We start from the raw sequence: 19,353 nt of genomic DNA on the forward strand, positions 1-19,353 counted from the left end.
AGGCAGACTGAGGAGCCGGCGTGGTGGACCAAGGGCAGCTTTCTCTTTTGCCGGGGCATGACCTAGGAGATCGCCTCAGTCTGCGCAGCGGAGCTGTACGACTCCACGGGCTCGCCGAAGAGGCCGGTCTGTGAGACAGGAGCATTCAAGAAGTTGTTCTCGTCTGCGTCCGTCATGTAAGCCAGACATAGCCAAAGGTGGCGATCTTGAACACTGTGGTGGACATCGCACGACTGAAGGTCGCAGCTTCCCTCGTAAACCTCTAAAGCCTTTGCTTGGTGAACCTGCAGTGACGTTATTACGTGCAGGGCTGAAGCCGCGTCTCCGCATGCCTGATGGGCAGCGCCCGTAACCGGACGACTGTCTATACAAACACGGGAGGAAAGGGTTGGGTGGTCCCTCCAGGAACGCAGCTGCATCGCAACCCCCCGCTCTACTGAAGGGATCCCCGTCCTTAGCGGCTCCGTTGGTGAGGGAGGTGAGAGGTGAAAGCTGAACGGCCGAGACGGCCGCAAATCACGTCAGCTCTTCGTGCCGTCGGGAAAGGCAGGAGGTGAGGACCGTATAGGCCCGGGCAGCTCCGAAATACCAATCATATGGGCGGGACGGTTCGGGCGGAGAGGGATTAACCCCTCCAACTCTACCGTTTCCGCCGCTCGAGCGGGCACGGCCGCCATCTCCGGGACGACTCCGCCTCGGAGGGAAAAGATGGGCACCCCTCTGATGCTGCAGAAGTGACGGGACCAGAAGGCTGTCTTTAAAAAGACACAGAGCTCTCACGTATCACTCTTTAGGGAAATCACTCTTTTGGTGCTCAGCTGATGATGCGCACAGGGAGAGGCAACGCACACACTAAACTCAAAACAAAAAATATGCAGAGCAGTGGAATACTGCGAGCGTCCGCTGTGTTAGTACTGCTTGTCAATCAACTTCAGCAACCGTTCCCAGAAGAGCAGATAGTAGCTTCTCAGTCAGATAAAGCCGGCTTTCGAAGCGATAAAAAGCTGATTTCTATATTTGCACCTGGGGCTTATATACGCACCTGGCGGGGCGGCGCCAGCATTATGCAAATATCTCAATGCCAAGTTCATTGGCGTTTTAGTAGTATTCGAAGCAGATTGGTCTCTCTAAGCGAGTTCCCAATTCGTCGGTCACGACGTGACGTCGTAGTGACCGACTGAAAGGGAACTTCTGGCTCTGTCTATTGAAAACAAAGGGTTTGAAATATGTAAGCCTAACTTACATACTATACTGCCCTCCAAAGGCTAAGTGCAGTATCTACGCAAACACTGAAACTGAGAAAAATGGCTTTAAAGTTTTTTACACCAGCCAGTCAAACATGTTACTGCAATTTTGGCACACACATTTCTCTGAAATGGGACAAAATTTAACCAGGAGACTTTGTCACAAGACACAACAGATCTCACAAAGCCCATTTTAACCCTTAACTCAATTTTGACCAAATGCGTAGTTACTGCGCTTTCGCTTTGTAGGGCAGTATAGAAGGAATAGTGACACACAAAGTAAATTAATTGCTGTGCTGAACAGTAACCATTCTATCCAAAATTATTTTCTTATATTTTCCTAATGACAATGATAAATCAGATATGCACTTTTTGAGCACTTGTGTTTTGGATGCAAATATAAACACAAAGTAATACTTACTCTTTGGCCAATGGAAAACATCAAAACACAACAAGAAAATGACCTGTAAAGAAAAGTGAACATAAATATACAATAGTTATTAATCCAGAATTGATGACTTCTGTTTAAATTCGATCTTAACAGTTTAGGCTACTGTAAACTGTGTGCCCGTACGGTAAGTTAAATAACCTTACATTTACGCATCAAACCCTACATTTAAATAACTTGCGTTATAATTAACTAAACAATGTCAAATAAATTTGAAGAATTTGAGGATAACACATTTTTATAGAAGGTAAAGACAAATAAAAGATCTGCACTACATTAGCTCAGATGATGCGTCACGAGCTCAGTCAAACCACTGCATCAACAGTCAACATTAAAGTTCAATATATTTTAGTCATATCGAATTAACTGGAACTAAAAACAAAATAAACATAACTGTGAACTTATTTTAATGACGTAACCAGGAATTAATAAAAACTTACCTTAGAATTTGCCATAGATGTAAAATCTCTGGATTGCTGAAGGCTACAGGTTGCTGGTCAAGACAACGATATCTCAAGAAATGTAGGTTTGTTTATTGAATAAGAAATGTGTGGTTCTGAAACAGATTAAATAAAGTCCAAACATGAATATGTAAATATTACAACGGTTAAATAATCCACTACTAAACAGATTAATAATGAATAACAACTAATACACTACAACTCTGCATTTATACTATAATTACAACTACTTATATTATAACCTTAAAACACAAACATGTAGAAAGTGTGTTATTTATGTGCATGCACAGTTCACGTGCTCGTCTCTGCCGTGCACGTGCAATGGCGCTGCTATTATGCAAAACTTGGAGCGCATGTGCGTTGTTAACGTGTAAAGAAGCATTTATGATTTTAAATGAATAAATGGATTAAGTACCGGATTAAGTAATAGTTGATTGGATATCATCGAATAACAGTTTTGAGTGTAAACATCTGCATGTTATCATACTAATCATAACTATAATATGAAGAGTTTCGTTGCAAAACGACATAAATCCATTTTTTTTTTTACATTTTTGTCAAAACATGTTTATTTTTATGTTATTATTTTGTTTTATGGTACTACTTTGCTGTATTTTTTAAGTTATGAAGGTTTAAATCAAAACAAACCAACTGCAGTTGCAAAGAAATTAATTGAAATGCACAACAAAAAAACAATATTTCTGAACAATTAAGAAAATGGTGGTTATCTCGTTTTGCAAGGAAACTCTTCATATGTAAACGTCCATTAAAGTTACTTATATACATATATCTGATTACTTACATCGTGATGCATGCACACGTATACATAATCAATAAACACTTCAATACTTTGGCACTTAATCCATCTGTTTCGGTCTATAAACTATCTACAACGTGCCGCCGGTTCTCTCTCCCGCTCCGTAACCTGGCAACCCCCGCGCGAACTTTTGGGACAGTCCATTTCTGATGAAACGATAGGGGTGTTTGGGAAAGTCCATTGCTGGATCCCAAACCGCCTACTTCCATACTATATAGTACGTAAAAAGCGCTACTTTACGTACTATATAGTATGGAAGTAGGCGGTTTGGGATCCAGCACATGTATTAGGCATTTAGTTTCTACAATAGACATGAAAACTGTCGTCTGAGGTAAACGGTTAAAATCCAACTCACGAGGACGGAGGCGCGCGCCCGCAAATACGTGTGTTCGAATACTCTGTCGAAAAATGTATTTAAATACAAATACAAAATACTGTGAGGAAAAATGTATTTAAATACAAATACAGTATTTTGTATTTTGAAAATACACAAAATACATGTGAAATTGGTGCAAGTATCCCTATGCTGAAATCTATCTGGGTCTATTTCTGAATGCCAAAAAGCGTGTGCATGTGTGCAACTGCTTAGAAACTTTCATTTTATTTTACGTACCTCTTGCTTTCCCCTGCCCTGTAAAAAACCTTGGTAACACTTTACTTGAAGGGGTGTGCATAAGACTGACATGACACCTTCATAATCATGACATGACACTTGTCATGAACATGAAGAAGATTTTATGCACATTTATGATGACTGCCATTAAGTGTCATTTACTAAATAATGTAATTTTTAATGCAAAGATGATATTGTTTGAGAAATCTTTGTTATGACAACTTGACATACACCAATACAACACAACTTGTTATAAATCTGTCATAAACAATAATTATCAAACTTAAGAAACTACCCAGCTTTGTGGTTTAACATTACATTAAACTGTCATTTAAATGTCATTAAGTTAGAAGCTTCCTAAAAACCTCTCTCAGATAGCTCTATTAGGGTGGGGGATTTCAAACAAGTGGTTTTGCACCTATTTGGCTCCCCTACTGGCTTAACTTGCAATCTCATTACTGATTGGCTGACAGCTTTGCTGCCACTCAAAAAATGCAGCCAATTATTTTAAAGTGGAGGGGCAGTTAGATGCCTGTGATGTCATAAGCATCAGTTTTTTAGATTGGGCTGTTTTCTGGCTGACATTTCTAAAAGAGGAATTTCTATGAGACTGAGATGTTTAGCATGTTTGGCACTTTTTGTATGTTTGTGAATGTGGGTAGACTACCATTATTCAACAAAGACAAGGAAAAAAATGGTTTTTCATTCTCTGTCCCCTTTGAACAAGAAAAATTAAAATATGCACTTTTAAACTACAACTTCTCATCTATCTCCGGTCCTGTGACGCGCCAGCGCAACCTCACGTAATTGCGTAATGACGTTGAAAGGTCACGTGTTACATATATGGGACGCACATTTGCGGACCATTTTAAACAATAAACTGACACAAAGACATTAATTAGTATCATTCCACAACAACATCGGAACAGTCCTCTTTCTCCACATTTGAATACACTGGGGCGTAGTTTCGCATACGTTAACCGTGACCTTTCGGCGTGATGGCGTATTGCGTGAGGTTGCGCTGCCGCGTCACAGGACCGGAGATAGAGAAGTTGTGGTCTAAAAGTGTGTATTTTTTATTTTTCTTGTCAAAGATGACAATGGTTTCACTAAAGATCCTTATGCCTCATTTGGGATTGTTTATAGTCTTTTGAAACTCCGTTGAAAAAAACTGATAAGTGTTAATTGTTGGGGTCCATTAAAGTCCATTAAAATGAGAAAAATCCTGGAATGTTTTCCTCAAAAAACATAATTTCTTCTGGACTGAACAAAGAAAGACATCAACATTTTGGATGACATGGTGGTGAATAAATGATCTGAATTTATGTATTTTTTTTAGAAAATTGACTAATCCCTTTAACTGCCCGTCGTCAATTACTGCTTGCATAATTTAAAGGACTGGAGTCAGTTATTCAGCTTATAAAACGGTTACCACAAACGTAGCCCCGGTGGTTATTTTACGACATTTGACATAATGCATAAAATAATGCATACCCGAGGATAATTTCTCAACCAATTATTAACCTTTATTAGAAAGTGCAACTTGATGCATGGTTTAGGTCGAATGTAAATATTGTAACATTTTAAAATTGCAGGCTATCATGCTACTGTTCTGGCCTATGGACAGACGGGCTCTGGCAAGACGTTCTCCATGGGTGGCACGTATACGTCAGAACAAGAAAATGAGCCCACTGTTGGTGTCATCCCTCGAGTCATCCGACGAATCTTTCAGGAAAAGGCTAAATGCGCAGACTGTGAATTTGTATTGGCTGTGTCATATCTTGAGGTATAAATCATTGTTTGCATTATGTGGCATATTTTCTGTTTTATTTTAAATATTCATAATCGTAACTCATCAAAGCTCATTACTTTGTTTGATCTTAGATTTACAATGAAGAGATTCTAGACCTGCTGTGCACGTCAAAGGACAAACCTGTCATCAGTATCAGAGAGGATCCTAAGGAAGGCATTAAAGTGAGCTTTGTAACCCTACTGAAACAAAATTGTCAATATAGACTGTGGCTGTGAATATCAGAGTATGCTTTGGCACCAGACCCATGCAGACCAGTTGTGTTTGATATTCTGTGGCATTTTTGAAGTTTGTACTTTCAGAAACTATCAGTAAGCTGTTTACACGTTACCAAATCAAAAGTTTGGCCATATTGGTCCTAACCACCAGATATTCAATGGATGTTCTGACTGTCATTTGGTTGTGTATGGTGTAGACTGTGGGCCTGACAGAAAAGGAGGTGTCCACTGCACATGAGATGGTGGGCTGTCTGGAGTTGGGGAACTCTGCACGAAGAGAGAATCGTGCTTCTCAGAGGTCGTCTGTGTTTTTAATCCCGTCCGAATCGCCCATGTCTGTGTTTTTCTCTGACGTCATCCATAAAAATTCCAGAGCAATTTACTTACTGTTTTTCGCCGAACTCAGAGGTTCTCTGAGAAATTTTATCCCGTCCGGATGCAAATGTCTGTATTTGCCCGCAATATTTTTTGAAAACGTGGTTCATTCCGTGTTTTGGCCAACGTGATCTGCCGTAAGGTCTTACTAACGCGCGTATATTGTATTTCCTGAGTACCATTCATTCAGTTATGGATGTTTTTTCCCTTTTGGCGAAATAAAATATTTAAATCAAGACGAGCTGAATATCAAACACTGTTAAGACTGGCCACTGTAATATCAGTAACGTTATAAGAAACTCTGTTCAAACTTGTTTAACTCCGGAATGGTAATGTTAATTCAGTTAAAAACCGGTTAATTTATGTATAATAAGTATTAGTAGATGTACTTTTTATTATTAGGAAAGTTCAGATTGCTTTTTCCTCTCTAAACTGTTGCTGCATCCTGCTGACTGTATCACAACACTATGGAAACCAAGGCGTATTTTTATAGTCACACGGAGCATAACCTCCAAGTAATTAATTACAAATCCATAGATGTGGAAATTATCGCACATCCCTATCTTAAAGTGGTCTTATAATGGTTCTAAAGCCAATAAACAAATCCAATGTGTGGAAACTATCTGTACCATATAAAAATGCATGGCATCAATATTTTCATTGCATCATACTGCATTGAATGACATCATGTTGAACCAAACCAAATTGAACCGTACTGCATTGTAATAAGGTGAATCGAATCGGTAGCTGCTTCATATGTATCTTTAATGTATTGTATCGTAGGCTATGTTTCAAGATGCATATCTCATCGGCATCAGTTATGGAGATGCACAAGTGGCAGTGATATTGAAAATCATACTTTTTGATGTAAGTTTTATTAAAATGACAGTGACTTTAATAAATTGTTAATTTTATTTATTTGTGTTTTGAGTTTTTTATTCATGCTACCCATGTTTGCATTGCCCTTTTCTTTATGTGGACATGGGACACTTCAGGTGGCTTAATGAATTAAAGGGGACATTTCACAAGACTTTTTTTTTAAATGTCAATTAAACCTTTGGTGTCCCCAGAGTACATATGTGAAGATAATTTATTATATAGATAATTTATTATAACATGTTAAAATTGTCACTTTGTAGGTGTGAGCAAAAATGTGCCATTTTGGGTGTGTCCTTTAAAATGCAAATGAGCTCATCTCTGCACTTAATGGGAGTGCTAAGGTTGGATAGTGCAGATTAAGGGGCGATATTATCCCCTTCTGACATCACCAGGGGAGCCACATTTCAATGATCTATTTTTTTTCACATGCTTGTGAAGAATGGTTTTCCAAAACTAAGTTACAGGGTCAACCCTGTAATCTTATTCACATTTTCTAGGTTAATAAAATCACTGGGAACCCAATTATAGCACTTAAACATGAAAAGTCAGATTTTCATGATATGTCCCCTTTATTAAAGTGTAATGAAAATGTTGTCATGATTTACTTCTAGTTCCACACTCGAAAGACCTTTGCTCATCGTCAGAACACAAATGAAGATTTTGTCACGGTGATCCGTGTCATGTTTTGTTTGTGTCTCCGATTACGTCACCTGGACAATTCATGAACTGATTCATCACACCTGTTCCGTGTTAAGTACTGTGTATTTATACTGCTGTCTGTTTCTCAACTGACGACGTATCATTTTCATTGTCATTACGTTCATGTCTGTACCTGTGTTACATGTACTGCGTGTTCCTGTGTTATGGTTTTACTCCTCGTGTTTTGTTTCTGTTCATTTTATATTAAATGTTATTTATTTCATGGTGAACCCTGCGTATGCGTCCTACTTCCTGTCTCTCCAACCCTGTCGTGACAGAATGATCCGGCCAGACTGGACGCAGCGGGTTCACGGAGGGCGGCTCCCCCAGGAGTTTCGTCGAGGGGGAGTAGTGACATCGGGGTTCATTCTCCACCAGCCCCGATGTCTCTTGGGGACCACCGTGAGCGATCGCTCGCTCCTGCGGGAGGAGGATCGGCCCAGGCGGTCCCCCAACGGTTGAGTCGTCGTCGTCGACGGTCCCTCGGAGGACCACCGTCCCGCTCGTAGGGGGATCCGGAACGGACCACGCCCGATCTTTTCCCCGGGGTGGCTACCGAAGTGAGGGTCCCCATTTCCGCGAGGGGACGGGAGATGACTTCCGGGGGGCATTGGATCGTCGGCGATTCCCAGGAGGGGGGTAATTCGTCTGCCTCGGTTCTCGGAGCGATCGCTCCGGTTCTCCTGGCGCAGTCCGGCCCACCGTCCTGTTGGTTTCGTCCCGGCGGCTGCCGGCAGCGCCAGGGTCCTCAAGCCCTCCACCCCTCCCGTGGACTCTTGCTACCAGACTTTTGTGTTTGTTTTGTTCATGTGAGTGTCTGGTAGCCACTCGTAGAGGGAAGGGTCATGTCACGGTGATCCGTGTCATGTTTTGTTTGTGTCTCCGATTACGTCACCTGGACAATTCATGAACTGATTCATCACACCTGTTCCGTGTTAAGTACTGTGTATTTATACTGCTGTCTGTTTCTCACCTGTCGCCGGATCATTGTCATTGTCATTACGTTCATGTCTGTTCCTGTGTTCCATGTACTGCGTGTTCCTGTGTTATGGTTTTACTCCTCGTGTTTTGTTTCTGTTCATTTTATATTAAATGTTATTTATTTCATGGTGAACCCTGCGTATGCGTCCTACTTCCTGTCTCTCCAACCCTGTCGTGACAGAATGATCCGGCCAGACTGGACGCAGCGGGTTCACGGAGGGCGGCTCCCCCAGGAGTTTCGTCGAGGGGGAGTAGTGACATCGGGGTTCATTCTCCACCAGCCCCGATGTCTCTTGGGGACCACCGTGAGCGATCGCTCGCTCCTGCGGGAGGAGGATCGGCCCAGGCGGTCCCCCAACGGTTGAGTCGTCGTCGTCGACGGTCCCTCGGAGGACCACCGTCCCGCTCGTAGGGGGATCCGGAACGGACCACGCCCGATCTTTTCCCCGGGGTGGCTACCGAAGTGAGGGTCCCCATTTCCGCGAGGGGACGGGAGATGACTTCCGGGGGGCATCGGATCGTCGGCGATTCCCAGGAGGGGGGTAATTCGTCTGCCTCGGTTCTCGGAGCGATCGCTCCGGTTCTCCTGGCGCAGTCCGGCCCACCGTCCTGTTGGTTTCGTCCCGGCGGCTGCCGGCAGCGCCAGGGTCCTCAAGCCCTCCACCCCTCCCTTGGACTCTTGCTACCAGACTTTTTGTGTTTGTTTTGTTCATGTGAGTGTCTGGTAGCCACTCGTAGAGGGAAGGGTCATGTCACGGTGATCCGTGTCATGTTTTGTTTGTGTCTCCGATTACGTCACCTGGACAATTCATGAACTGATTCATCACACCTGTTCCGTGTTAAGTACTGTGTATTTATACTGCTGTCTGTTTCTCACCTGTCGCCGGATCATTGTCATTGTCATTACGTTCATGTCTGTTCCTGTGTTCCATGTACTGCGTGTTCCTGTGTTATGGTTTTACTCCTCGTGTTTTGTTTCTGTTCATTTTATATTAAATGTTATTTATTTCATGGTGAACCCTGCGTATGCGTCCTACTTCCTGTCTCTCCAACCAACCCAGTCTCACCCCATGGCGTCAATATTTGACGACACTTGACCATGCGTCAATATGTTGACGCGGAGGGTATACCTTTCGCGTCATTTTTTGACGAGCTGGGAAATTCAATGCTATTGGGTCCGTTGCATTCTCTTTCCTATTTTCTTAACATTTTCTACTATTTTCGCGTCGGTTTAGGGTTAGATTTACATAATGACATCCTTACCCAAACCTTTCCCTAACCCCAATGCCAGGCGACAACTGTTTAATTTCGCGTACCTAATAGTATTGAAGTCCCCAGTTCGTCAAAAAATGACGCGAAAGGTATACCCTCCGCGTCAACATATTGACGCATGGTCAAGTGTCGTCAAATATTGACGCCATGGGTGTGAGACCGTGTTACTCCAACCCTGTCGTGACAGATTTTTTTTAAATATTTTTGAGCCCCCATAGATGGCAACAAAACTCACAACTTTTAAGGCCTAGAAAGGCAGTAAAGACTTCATTAAAATAGTCCATGAAACTACAGTGGTTCAATCTTCATTTCAGAATCTTCAGTAGAGATTTTATGGACTTTGTGTAAAAGGATCCAAAAACCAGGCATAAAGGCCATTTTTTTTCACAATGTTTTTTTCCAAATTTGATTAGAAATTATGCACTATAAAATATTAAAATGCCTTAAATGAAATATGTAAAACTATTAAGGAATCAACTCATAAAAAGCCTGCCTTGAAATAAACTGGTCATTGTTGTGACCTTAAGGCCTTTGCTTGATTCCTAACTATGGATGCTGTGCTCTGGGCAGGACGAGCAACTTCATGCACACAGTTTCTGAGTATGTGTCATTTAAAGAATCAGGATCTTCTTTTTGCACATTCATGGATAACAGAGAAAGAAATGTTTTTTTTATGAAATATTGTCTAATAAGTTATAAAATAGTAATAAATAGTATAGTACAAAAGTGTTTGCTGTGTGAGAAGATGCCTGAAGCCGAAATCCCCCACTTCAATGTAATTGTCAAATAATTGTAAAATCAGAATTAAGCATTTCTAAATCGTATTCAAATATCTTTGGTCAATCGCTTCCACCTACATTTTTAGGTTTGTGTTGAGTGGACACTCAAGCCACCAAATTAAATAATATGCTCAACAAAGTGTCAGAAACATCGCAACTGTAACCAATCCGACCATGTTTTAATAAAATATATATTTCTGATTGATACCACAATTCTCTGTCTCTCCTACAAAAACAAGTTTAATATATTTTTGTCAAAGTAAGTTTAATAAAATCTGCTGAAAACATTGTGTACATAGCAAATATAAATGTGCTGCAATAAAAAAAATCCTCCAGCAGACTGGAAAAATAAGGGTAATAATATCAGATTTTAGAATGCAAAGTTATATTTTACACAGTACATCTTCTGAATAAACCAAACTAGTTACCCAAAAAGGGTTTAGATCAGTCGTCTCCAACCAGGTTGCCCACCAGAGCACATTCTATTCATAAACCTTTTTACAGCTCACGTGATCAAATAGCCTGCGCGCACATTTAGGCAACAGAAGTGGTCTCTGTTCATCTGTTCTCTTCTTCACAAATAATTAACCACATTTTATCTTGTATGCTCGTTTTGTAAGTTCATGATTAAAAATGAACATAAACAAAAACAATTATTATCATTAAAGCATGAAATGACGGATACTAAGTAATGGCAGAATTTTTAAAAGTGGAAAAGTCTACCTAAAATCCTTTACCTTTTACGGACAAGACTGTTCATGGCAGTCGCTGTTGAAGATAAACACATTTCCACTTAATGCTGCACAAAACGCTTCCACGCGAGAAAAAGTGTAGCCGCGCGGCGATTCCGACCGGGAAGAAGCAGCATTCTGGCTCCAAATGTAAAAGAAAAGTCCAAAATAAATCCCATGCATCACTTTCAGGTCAGTTCAACAAGCCTGTTAAAATGTATAGCTTTGATTGCTGACATCACCAGTATAACAATCTACAAATTTATATCATGTAACAGTTGTTTAAATGACAATGCGTTTTGAAGCATTGTAAAGATATCTATGCTAAAGACATTCGTTGTTTTGTACATGGGGGATTCTCACGAAACCATTGAAACACCACGGCACTAATGATTTTAGCTTTAAAATGTGTAATATAGTAACATTAAAAAGCATCAAAATTAACACAATACTGTGTTCTACCTTGCACAATGTGTGATTTCAACATAAGAATTTATCATTGTAAATTTTATCTCATTTTCTGCTGAAATTCTCATTACCGCAATGTGTCCGGCTGTGTTTGAACATGCGTTATGTTGTAATTTAATCAAATTAACACAAAAATATTAAGAAAAAAAATAAATGGATGTTTTGCTAGACTACTTTAGATGACAGAAAAAATATTTACTGAATATTCATGTATAATAACAATGAAGAAAAATTAGGAAAATGATGTGTCCATGCCTGATGTTCTCATCCTCCGCAACACTTTTTGAGAACAGTTTAAGCACACATACAGAATTTTAATAAAGTTTGATTTTGAGTGACCAAGCACATGGACCAGTTACTTCAAGATGGCTACCAGGTAAGATCATTTTTTTACAGTTAATTTGAAATATTGTCTTGTCAGAATGCTTACACGACATTTTGATTATCATTACCGCAACAGATGCTTATTAAATGTTAATTTAATTAATAGAAGCATAATACTTTGATTTTAAATGGATGTGCAGAATCTCCAAATTATGTTCTTTCAGGTTTGTCATGTCATTTTGAAAATATGTCAGTGTTGATGTTTTCTGACTGTTGCGGTAATGAGATTTTTTAGGACTAATTTTTTTAAATTATGTTACAAAAAGTGTTAAATAAGTAAAAGTTTTTAAATTAATGTTCCCATTTACTCCAGACTTTGTTTTTCAATGTCTGGTGGGACAAAAAGTAAATTTAAGCAATTTTTACATTTTCATGCTTGACCATTTTAAAACCAAGTTTTCGTGAGAATCACCCACATGCTTAATAACTTCCCTTATTTATTATTTAAATGAACAAAACATACTTCGCTAAATACTTGAGTATTAAATCAATCAAACACCTGTACCATTAAGTACATAACCATACATACCAACTTTGCTTTTCTTAATAGACATCTGCTGTTCTCTTAAAGCTGACTTTTAATTTACTTACAACAAAAACATTTAGTAATTCTCCAAAATTGCTTGGATTTATACTGACATTTAAGATCAGCTTTGTCACATTAGATTAAGTCCAAAGTCCATTAGCTACACAGGTACAGATGCAGAAATATAAACTATAATATATAATTGCATATTTGTATGATTGTAGTTTGTGCTGCTGGCAAAATACAAAATGTTAACAATAGCATATTTCTATTCTCACATAGTTGACTAGAAGAGTATGAACGTAACTAAAACTAATAAAAACTAAAATGACAGCTTGACACAAAGACTAGACTAAAACTAAAATTAAAACAGGCTGCATACGCTGTAGTTACTCCAAACCCAGGATGTAATTGATGCCCTGTACCAGTCCGATTATAACCGGCTGCCATGCCACAAGGTAGCGTAGCCAATCCAAAAGCTGCCCGTACATGACGTGGGGTCTCTCCCATCTGAAAAATCCAAGTTAAGGTTCTGAACCTAAAATTGATGTGGACCATTAAAGTTTTATTTCACTTATTAAATTTCAATATTTGACATGATCTTATTTAGTCAAAAATAAAGATGGTTATATTCATTTATATACATTTTGATGTAGTTTAGATTTTAGATTCTAAATGTTCTATTTTGTTGTAATATTAATTAATATTAATATATTGTTCAGTGTTAAAAAACTGAAACAAGAAGTGCTATGTACCAGTGTTGTTTACATTTTGCAAAATGGTCTATATGCTGTAACTTATGAGGGAAACGGCACGTAATTGTATTATATAAAGTCTTGCGAAATGTAAACGTTCTTCCGCTTAATTTTCATTTAGCTTTAGAACAACGTCTGGGACTGCTGTGTAGAGTGTCGTTTTCTCCGGCAAAAATCTGCAGGTCCAATCAGCGAACAGCGGGAAGTGGCTAAGAACGCAGACGTTGAGGTCGTGCGCCAGTGACATACGTCATTACCAGACGTTAGCGATTGTTTATGGCAGATTCAGAGTGACTCTGGGCAGATCCAATAGTTTTAAACTTCAACAGAGGACCCTCCTTAACGGAAGCAATGCTTTGCAATGGAGCGTGGCCAGACTCTCTGTACAAATTAAATGAATGTACGAGAGTCTGGTTGCGCCAGGCTACAATCGAACTGTTGTATAAAAGCAATTTTGTGAGATATCTCTCTCTCTCATGAGAGATAAGGCCAGAGGCGCGAGGCTGCATGCCTGCAAAGTGTATACTTTCATTTCTTTATGGTATTCTGGTCCCTAGCTATGTTCCCATGTTTACATGATCGTAAATTTTCTCTTTTTGTTATTTATTTATCTGAATCTGGAACATAGAAATTTAAGGTTTAGAGAAGCTATTCATTGTAAAGGATACACATGATTGCAGGAGAGTCTGTAGGTGTTTTCGATGATGCCCTCTTCACTCACATCCACAAGGATGGGCTGACCACACACGGCACAGATGCTGTCTGACAGGTGTTTGGTGGGCATTCCTGATGCACTGTAAAACTGAAAAACAAAACTTCTGAAAATATCAGACCAAGATCCGGCTACAATTTAACAGTATACTGTTTTAAAAGTCCGAAATCACACAATTTTTTAAATCAGATGATGGCACTTATTCCAACTGTGGATGCCATAAAAATAATGATCCAAATTGTCCAACAGTGGTAATTGCAATAAATAAGCTTTTATTTTCTAGTTGTTGGTACGTTTTTACAAAAAAAGAAACAAATGAACCAAATACTGAAAAAATACAACTTGAATTGGTGTTCTTCCAACAAACAATAGAGAATGTTAATTTATATTTAATGATGTCCTACTTTTATACAAAAAAGGTATTGCCAGGGTTCCCACACTTTAGTTAACTTCAAATTTAAGGACCTTTCAAAAACCTTCTAGGTCCAATACCCTCAAATTCAAGGCTTAATATGGGGACACACACATTTCAAGTGAGAGCAAGGTTACATCATGTTGCCTTTTAAGATACATTGTTAAAGTTCCCTTTCGAGGGAACTCGCGCTGCGTCACTGCGGTGACACTTTGAGGACGCTTCGAGGGGTAAGTGCGTCTGAATGTGTATAACAAATTCAACCAATGGTGAGGCTTAACGACAAAGACAGGGTGACGCGGAAGCCAGGAACTATATCACTATCTGAAATATTGCCAAAGATGGCGTTACAGGTACGCAGGAAGTATGGCAAGGGAGACGCAGCGTCTCATTCCCTTCTCAGGGAACAACAGTTACCTCTTTCCCCGCCATTGACGAGTTATCTCGTCAATCTGCAAAGCACTATTCCGCAACTTATAAAACCTGGAAGTATTGCCCTAGGGCAAACACCTATATGTCCATGTATGTTTTAAAGATCGCTTTGCATCTGATCTCTATCAAAATTCCTTCACAAAAATGGAATTATCTCAGCTTTTTGCTCAAAATTTGGTGTTTTTGATGAAACCTACACATATTTGAGAGGTGATAAAAACAGAACACATGAAGGTAGGATGAAACGGATTTTTTTGTTTGAAGGCAGAAGGTCTGTTCTTTTAATTCATATATTGTATGTTTATATATTTTAAAAGGAGCATTTTCTGGAAGGCATTAAACTTTTGTGAAAATCATGAAAAATGCTGGCGGGGAAAGAGTTACATACGTAACCCGAGACGTTTTCATTTGTCAAACACAATATGCAAAAAAACATTTTGGTATGAATCAACATCCGCATACAGAAGATATAAGCATTTAAAGTGAACAGTTTACGTGTGCTTAAAAAGTCTAGAATTTTATATTATCCTACACTACACAGAGAATTATATGGATTTTTTTAACAAATACATGTTCCATGTTCAACAGAAACAATAAACATTGGTCCAAACTTAATAACTTTGGTAATACATACTGTTTAATGCAGAACAAACCCTACACAAAACAAGTTTTTTTAAGGAATGCCATCTTTTTTGTTTTCGGATCTTATAAACTTGACAAAAAATGGTTGTGAAAACAGTCTGCATTTTGCTGTGTTGTTTTGTTATTGCTTAACTATCAAGGTTAAAACTCACAATTTTGTTTCTTTTAAATAGTTTTTTTGTATCCATCCCAGCAGGATTCATGGCTACACAAGTGAATGTGTTCTCCTTGATGTCTTCAAATGATTTAAATATTAGGTCGCTCTGGATAAACTTTGTGCTTTCCTTTCTGTTTGACAAAGAGAAACATATATAAAGACACACACTGAAAAAAATGATTCATTGAATGTAATCTTTTTTTTTTTAAGGTAAGTGGCCGCAATCAACCTATTTAAGCTACATTTAAACAAAAAAGATTAGTAAAGTAAAATAAAATATAAAACTTTTGTTCAAATGTAGCCCAAACAAGTTGATTGCAACCACCCACCCCAAAAAATGCATTAAATTCAATGAATCATTCTTTTCAGTGCATTTATTAATTTATTTGTTTATAATATACAAGAATAATACAGATATTCGCTTCATAGGAGAAGGTGCTCTTACATGGATACTTGCACTCTTCCACCTGGAAACGCTGTTTCGACAAAGGAATCGTTGACCAACCAGTATACAAGAGTTTCATCTTTCAGTAATCCGGGATCCACTTGGCAGGACAATTTTAAATGGTGCTCTGAAAAAAATAAAAGTTTGTTATGGTTTGTGGTTCTGCTTGTTTCTGTGATGTGACCTTTCTGGATTAGCAGACATCACATGGATTGCATGAATTTGATATTCAAAGTACTAAAGATATTTAAAGATATTTAAAGTCACTACTGGTAGGAATAATATAGAAATATTAAGTATTGCATTAAAAACATTTAAGACACATACAAATGTATAAATCCATATCTTACTTGATGTTTTTATAATCCTAGGAGCATCGACCGGAAAGAAACCTTAAAAAATAAGATTTTGTCCATGTGAACAAGCTTCATCAAAACAGTATGAGTGAACTCTAAACTGTGATGTGTTCAGGTTCAGTAAAGTACTAAACATACCTGCGTCAGCAATGTAAGGTAAACAATATAGAGATATCACTGCAGGTAGCATGAAGAGAGACCCTACAGAAAGAACACACCACATTTAAACTCACCATACATTTAAAATGAATACATTTACATTATTTCTCATCACAAAATATGACTTGAAGGATCTACAAGCCTTACCTGTGTGAAGATTTGTCCATTTCATGATTAATGCTGACTGCTTGCTCTCATAGACACTTACTGTAGTAACCAATCTGTTTAGGCTTTTATATAGAGGCTTTGGGGAAGTCACTGTTATGATGACGTATTCACAGAAGCTTTCTGAAGTTACACTGTAAAAAGTAAAAAATTGGAAAGAGACAGAGCGCAGCGCGTCATAACCTGAAAACCACGCCCACCGGGGGGGAAAGCGATCCAGTATTGCGAGAAGCCGCCTCCTTGTCATTTCTGGCTTATAACAAAAAACTGAATAATGCCTAAAAGCTGCTGTGTGACAATATGTACAGCTAACAAGCCAAAGAACCCAGAAATAAGTTTTTATAAGCTGTCTCTATTATGTGGCTAAAGAAGCTTTGGGGAAGTCATTGTAATGATGACGTATTCACAGAAGCTTTCTGAAGTTACACTGTAAAAAGTAAAAAATTGGATTAACCTAATAAAATTGAAGTAACCATTCACAATAAAGATTTTACATTGACCTAATGTTCAAAAACCATTCAGCTCAAACTAATTTTTTGCATTTCATATAAACTCTTTTCTGAATCTGGTGTAAATCAATTTTTTAAATTGGCTTAAAAAAAAGGTTTTTAACAAACTTGATCTAAATTGAGTATTCTTCAATCTGAAATATGTATTCATTGCAAGTAATATGAAAGGCTTCATAATTGGCATAATCTAAAAATTTTAAATTCTCTCAATATATATATATATATATATATATATATATATATATATATATATATATATATATATATATATATATATATATACATTAAAATGAGTCATAGAAGCATTCTTTTAAATATTTATTAAATCTTGTATGAAAAGCACTGTTATTTACAGACTTTTTTGGCAAAACAAACAAACAGTTCAAGTAATCAGTTCATTTTAAGTTGAATTTCATATGTAGCAGTATTAAAATATGAATATATCATATAAGAACAAGAATAAGAACAAATACCTAATGTAAATCAAATACAAAACATAGATATTGCCACATACAGTAAACAACAAACAACAATACTAATACGATGTGAAGGCATTTCTGCCATCCTGTGTGTTCCTCATAGCACTGAAATGGAGGCTGTCACAGTCAGTCAGAGTGAAGAGGTGACATACTGTATTGGGTTTACACTTTGCATTAACATGCGATCTCGGTGATCCGATCGCGCTGATCGGATCATCAGTATATCAGGACACGGCGCGTTTACATTTGTCACATAAATGTGGCTTCTGTATCTGGATGTGTGATTGGATCCCGTGCGGGAGACGCGCTGAATGAATAGCTGTCAATCAAAATGGGTACAGCTGTCTTTAGCCACATGATTTAGGGTTGTCGCGCTAACCACAAGTATTGTACAGTGCTACTGAGAAGCCAACAGCAGAGAATATCTAGCAACCCCAACAACCATGATGTTCACATTTTAAGCGTTATATTTTTTATCTTTAAAAGCCTTATGCAGCGTCCGCGAATGTTTCAGCCGGTGTAACTTTACCTGAACTTGACTTCCACCCGCATGCTTTTTATCAACAACAAAATCCGCGTGAAACATACATGACCGACTCCATGTTTTATTCTGCCTTAATAACAGGCTTTTGGCTCTGCCTGAACTTATATTTATATTTCTATTTTAACCATAAACTGTTTAAATTTTAATATGATTTAATTAAAAGAGCTAATAATTTCCTAAATTTCCTGTTCATAGTGCGTAAGTAGTAATGTAATTTACAAACACGTATAAGTAACTTTGCATAAAACCAACACTGAATAAATGTATTTGGTTAATGTTATTATGAAACAGCCGATTGACCAGAAAGAAGCGCAACATTCACGTTGATAGGTGGCCATGGAAACTCAAACATTATAACGATCCTGAATTCTGCAATTAAATATTAAATCTTTCTATGAATAGTTGTAACATATTAAACATATGCCTGAATAACTTAAATACAGTCAGCAGTGTTAAAATGATTTTGTATATCGATTTATTAAGATACTTTTAAGCAGGGGTGGTTCTAGGGTCAGTGGATATCCGGGGCTTAGCCCAAAGACATCCAAGCATGTGTCAAAAATAAACACACTTTTAATAGCTAAAACATGATAAACATTTTTTAAGTGGTATTATTTTTGCCAGATTAACTTTTTAATAGTGCTTATTAAAATAACAATGTTCCACTGAGTTAAACTATAAGAACACTTTACACTGATATCAAAGAAGTTGTTGACCTCAAAATAAAAATTCTGTAATATTTTACTCCATTTCTTGTCATTTTAAACCTGTATGGCTTCTGCAGAACACAAAATAATATATTTTGAAAAATATTAGTAACCCTAACACTACTCCCCCTTGACTTTGACTAATGTAAGTCAAAGGGGGGGCAACAGGTTTTT

The 19,353-nt window shown here is 38.1% G+C and overlaps 2 protein-coding genes across 3 annotated transcripts in view; one reads left to right on the forward strand and one right to left on the reverse strand.

Annotated features, from left to right (window-relative positions):
- Positions 1 to 19,353, forward strand: part of kif4 (kinesin family member 4) — an 84,666-nt gene that overhangs the window by 26,860 nt on the left and 38,453 nt on the right. For both annotated transcript variants that reach the window (XM_073871152.1, XM_073871153.1), the window contains 2 exons: positions 5,179 to 5,369; positions 5,468 to 5,557. In XM_073871152.1, the coding sequence (XP_073727253.1) occupies positions 5,179 to 5,369; positions 5,468 to 5,557 (281 nt within the window). The remainder of the gene's footprint in view (positions 1 to 5,178; positions 5,370 to 5,467; positions 5,558 to 19,353) is intronic.
- LOC129423552 (uncharacterized) lies at positions 13,085 to 17,061 on the reverse strand. Its single transcript, XM_055179883.2, has 7 exons — positions 16,923 to 17,061; positions 16,755 to 16,817; positions 16,611 to 16,652; positions 16,261 to 16,387; positions 15,811 to 15,946; positions 14,129 to 14,262; positions 13,085 to 13,215 (listed from the first exon to the last, which is right to left on the reverse strand). The coding sequence occupies exons 1-7, from the start codon at positions 16,945 to 16,947 to the stop codon at positions 13,095 to 13,097; spliced, it is 648 nt and encodes a 215-aa protein (XP_055035858.2). The 5' UTR covers positions 16,948 to 17,061; the 3' UTR covers positions 13,085 to 13,094.

The sequence above is a fragment of the Misgurnus anguillicaudatus genome, chromosome 9, assembly GCF_027580225.2.
Source record: "Misgurnus anguillicaudatus chromosome 9, ASM2758022v2, whole genome shotgun sequence".
NCBI lineage: Eukaryota > Metazoa > Chordata > Actinopteri > Cypriniformes > Cobitidae > Misgurnus > Misgurnus anguillicaudatus.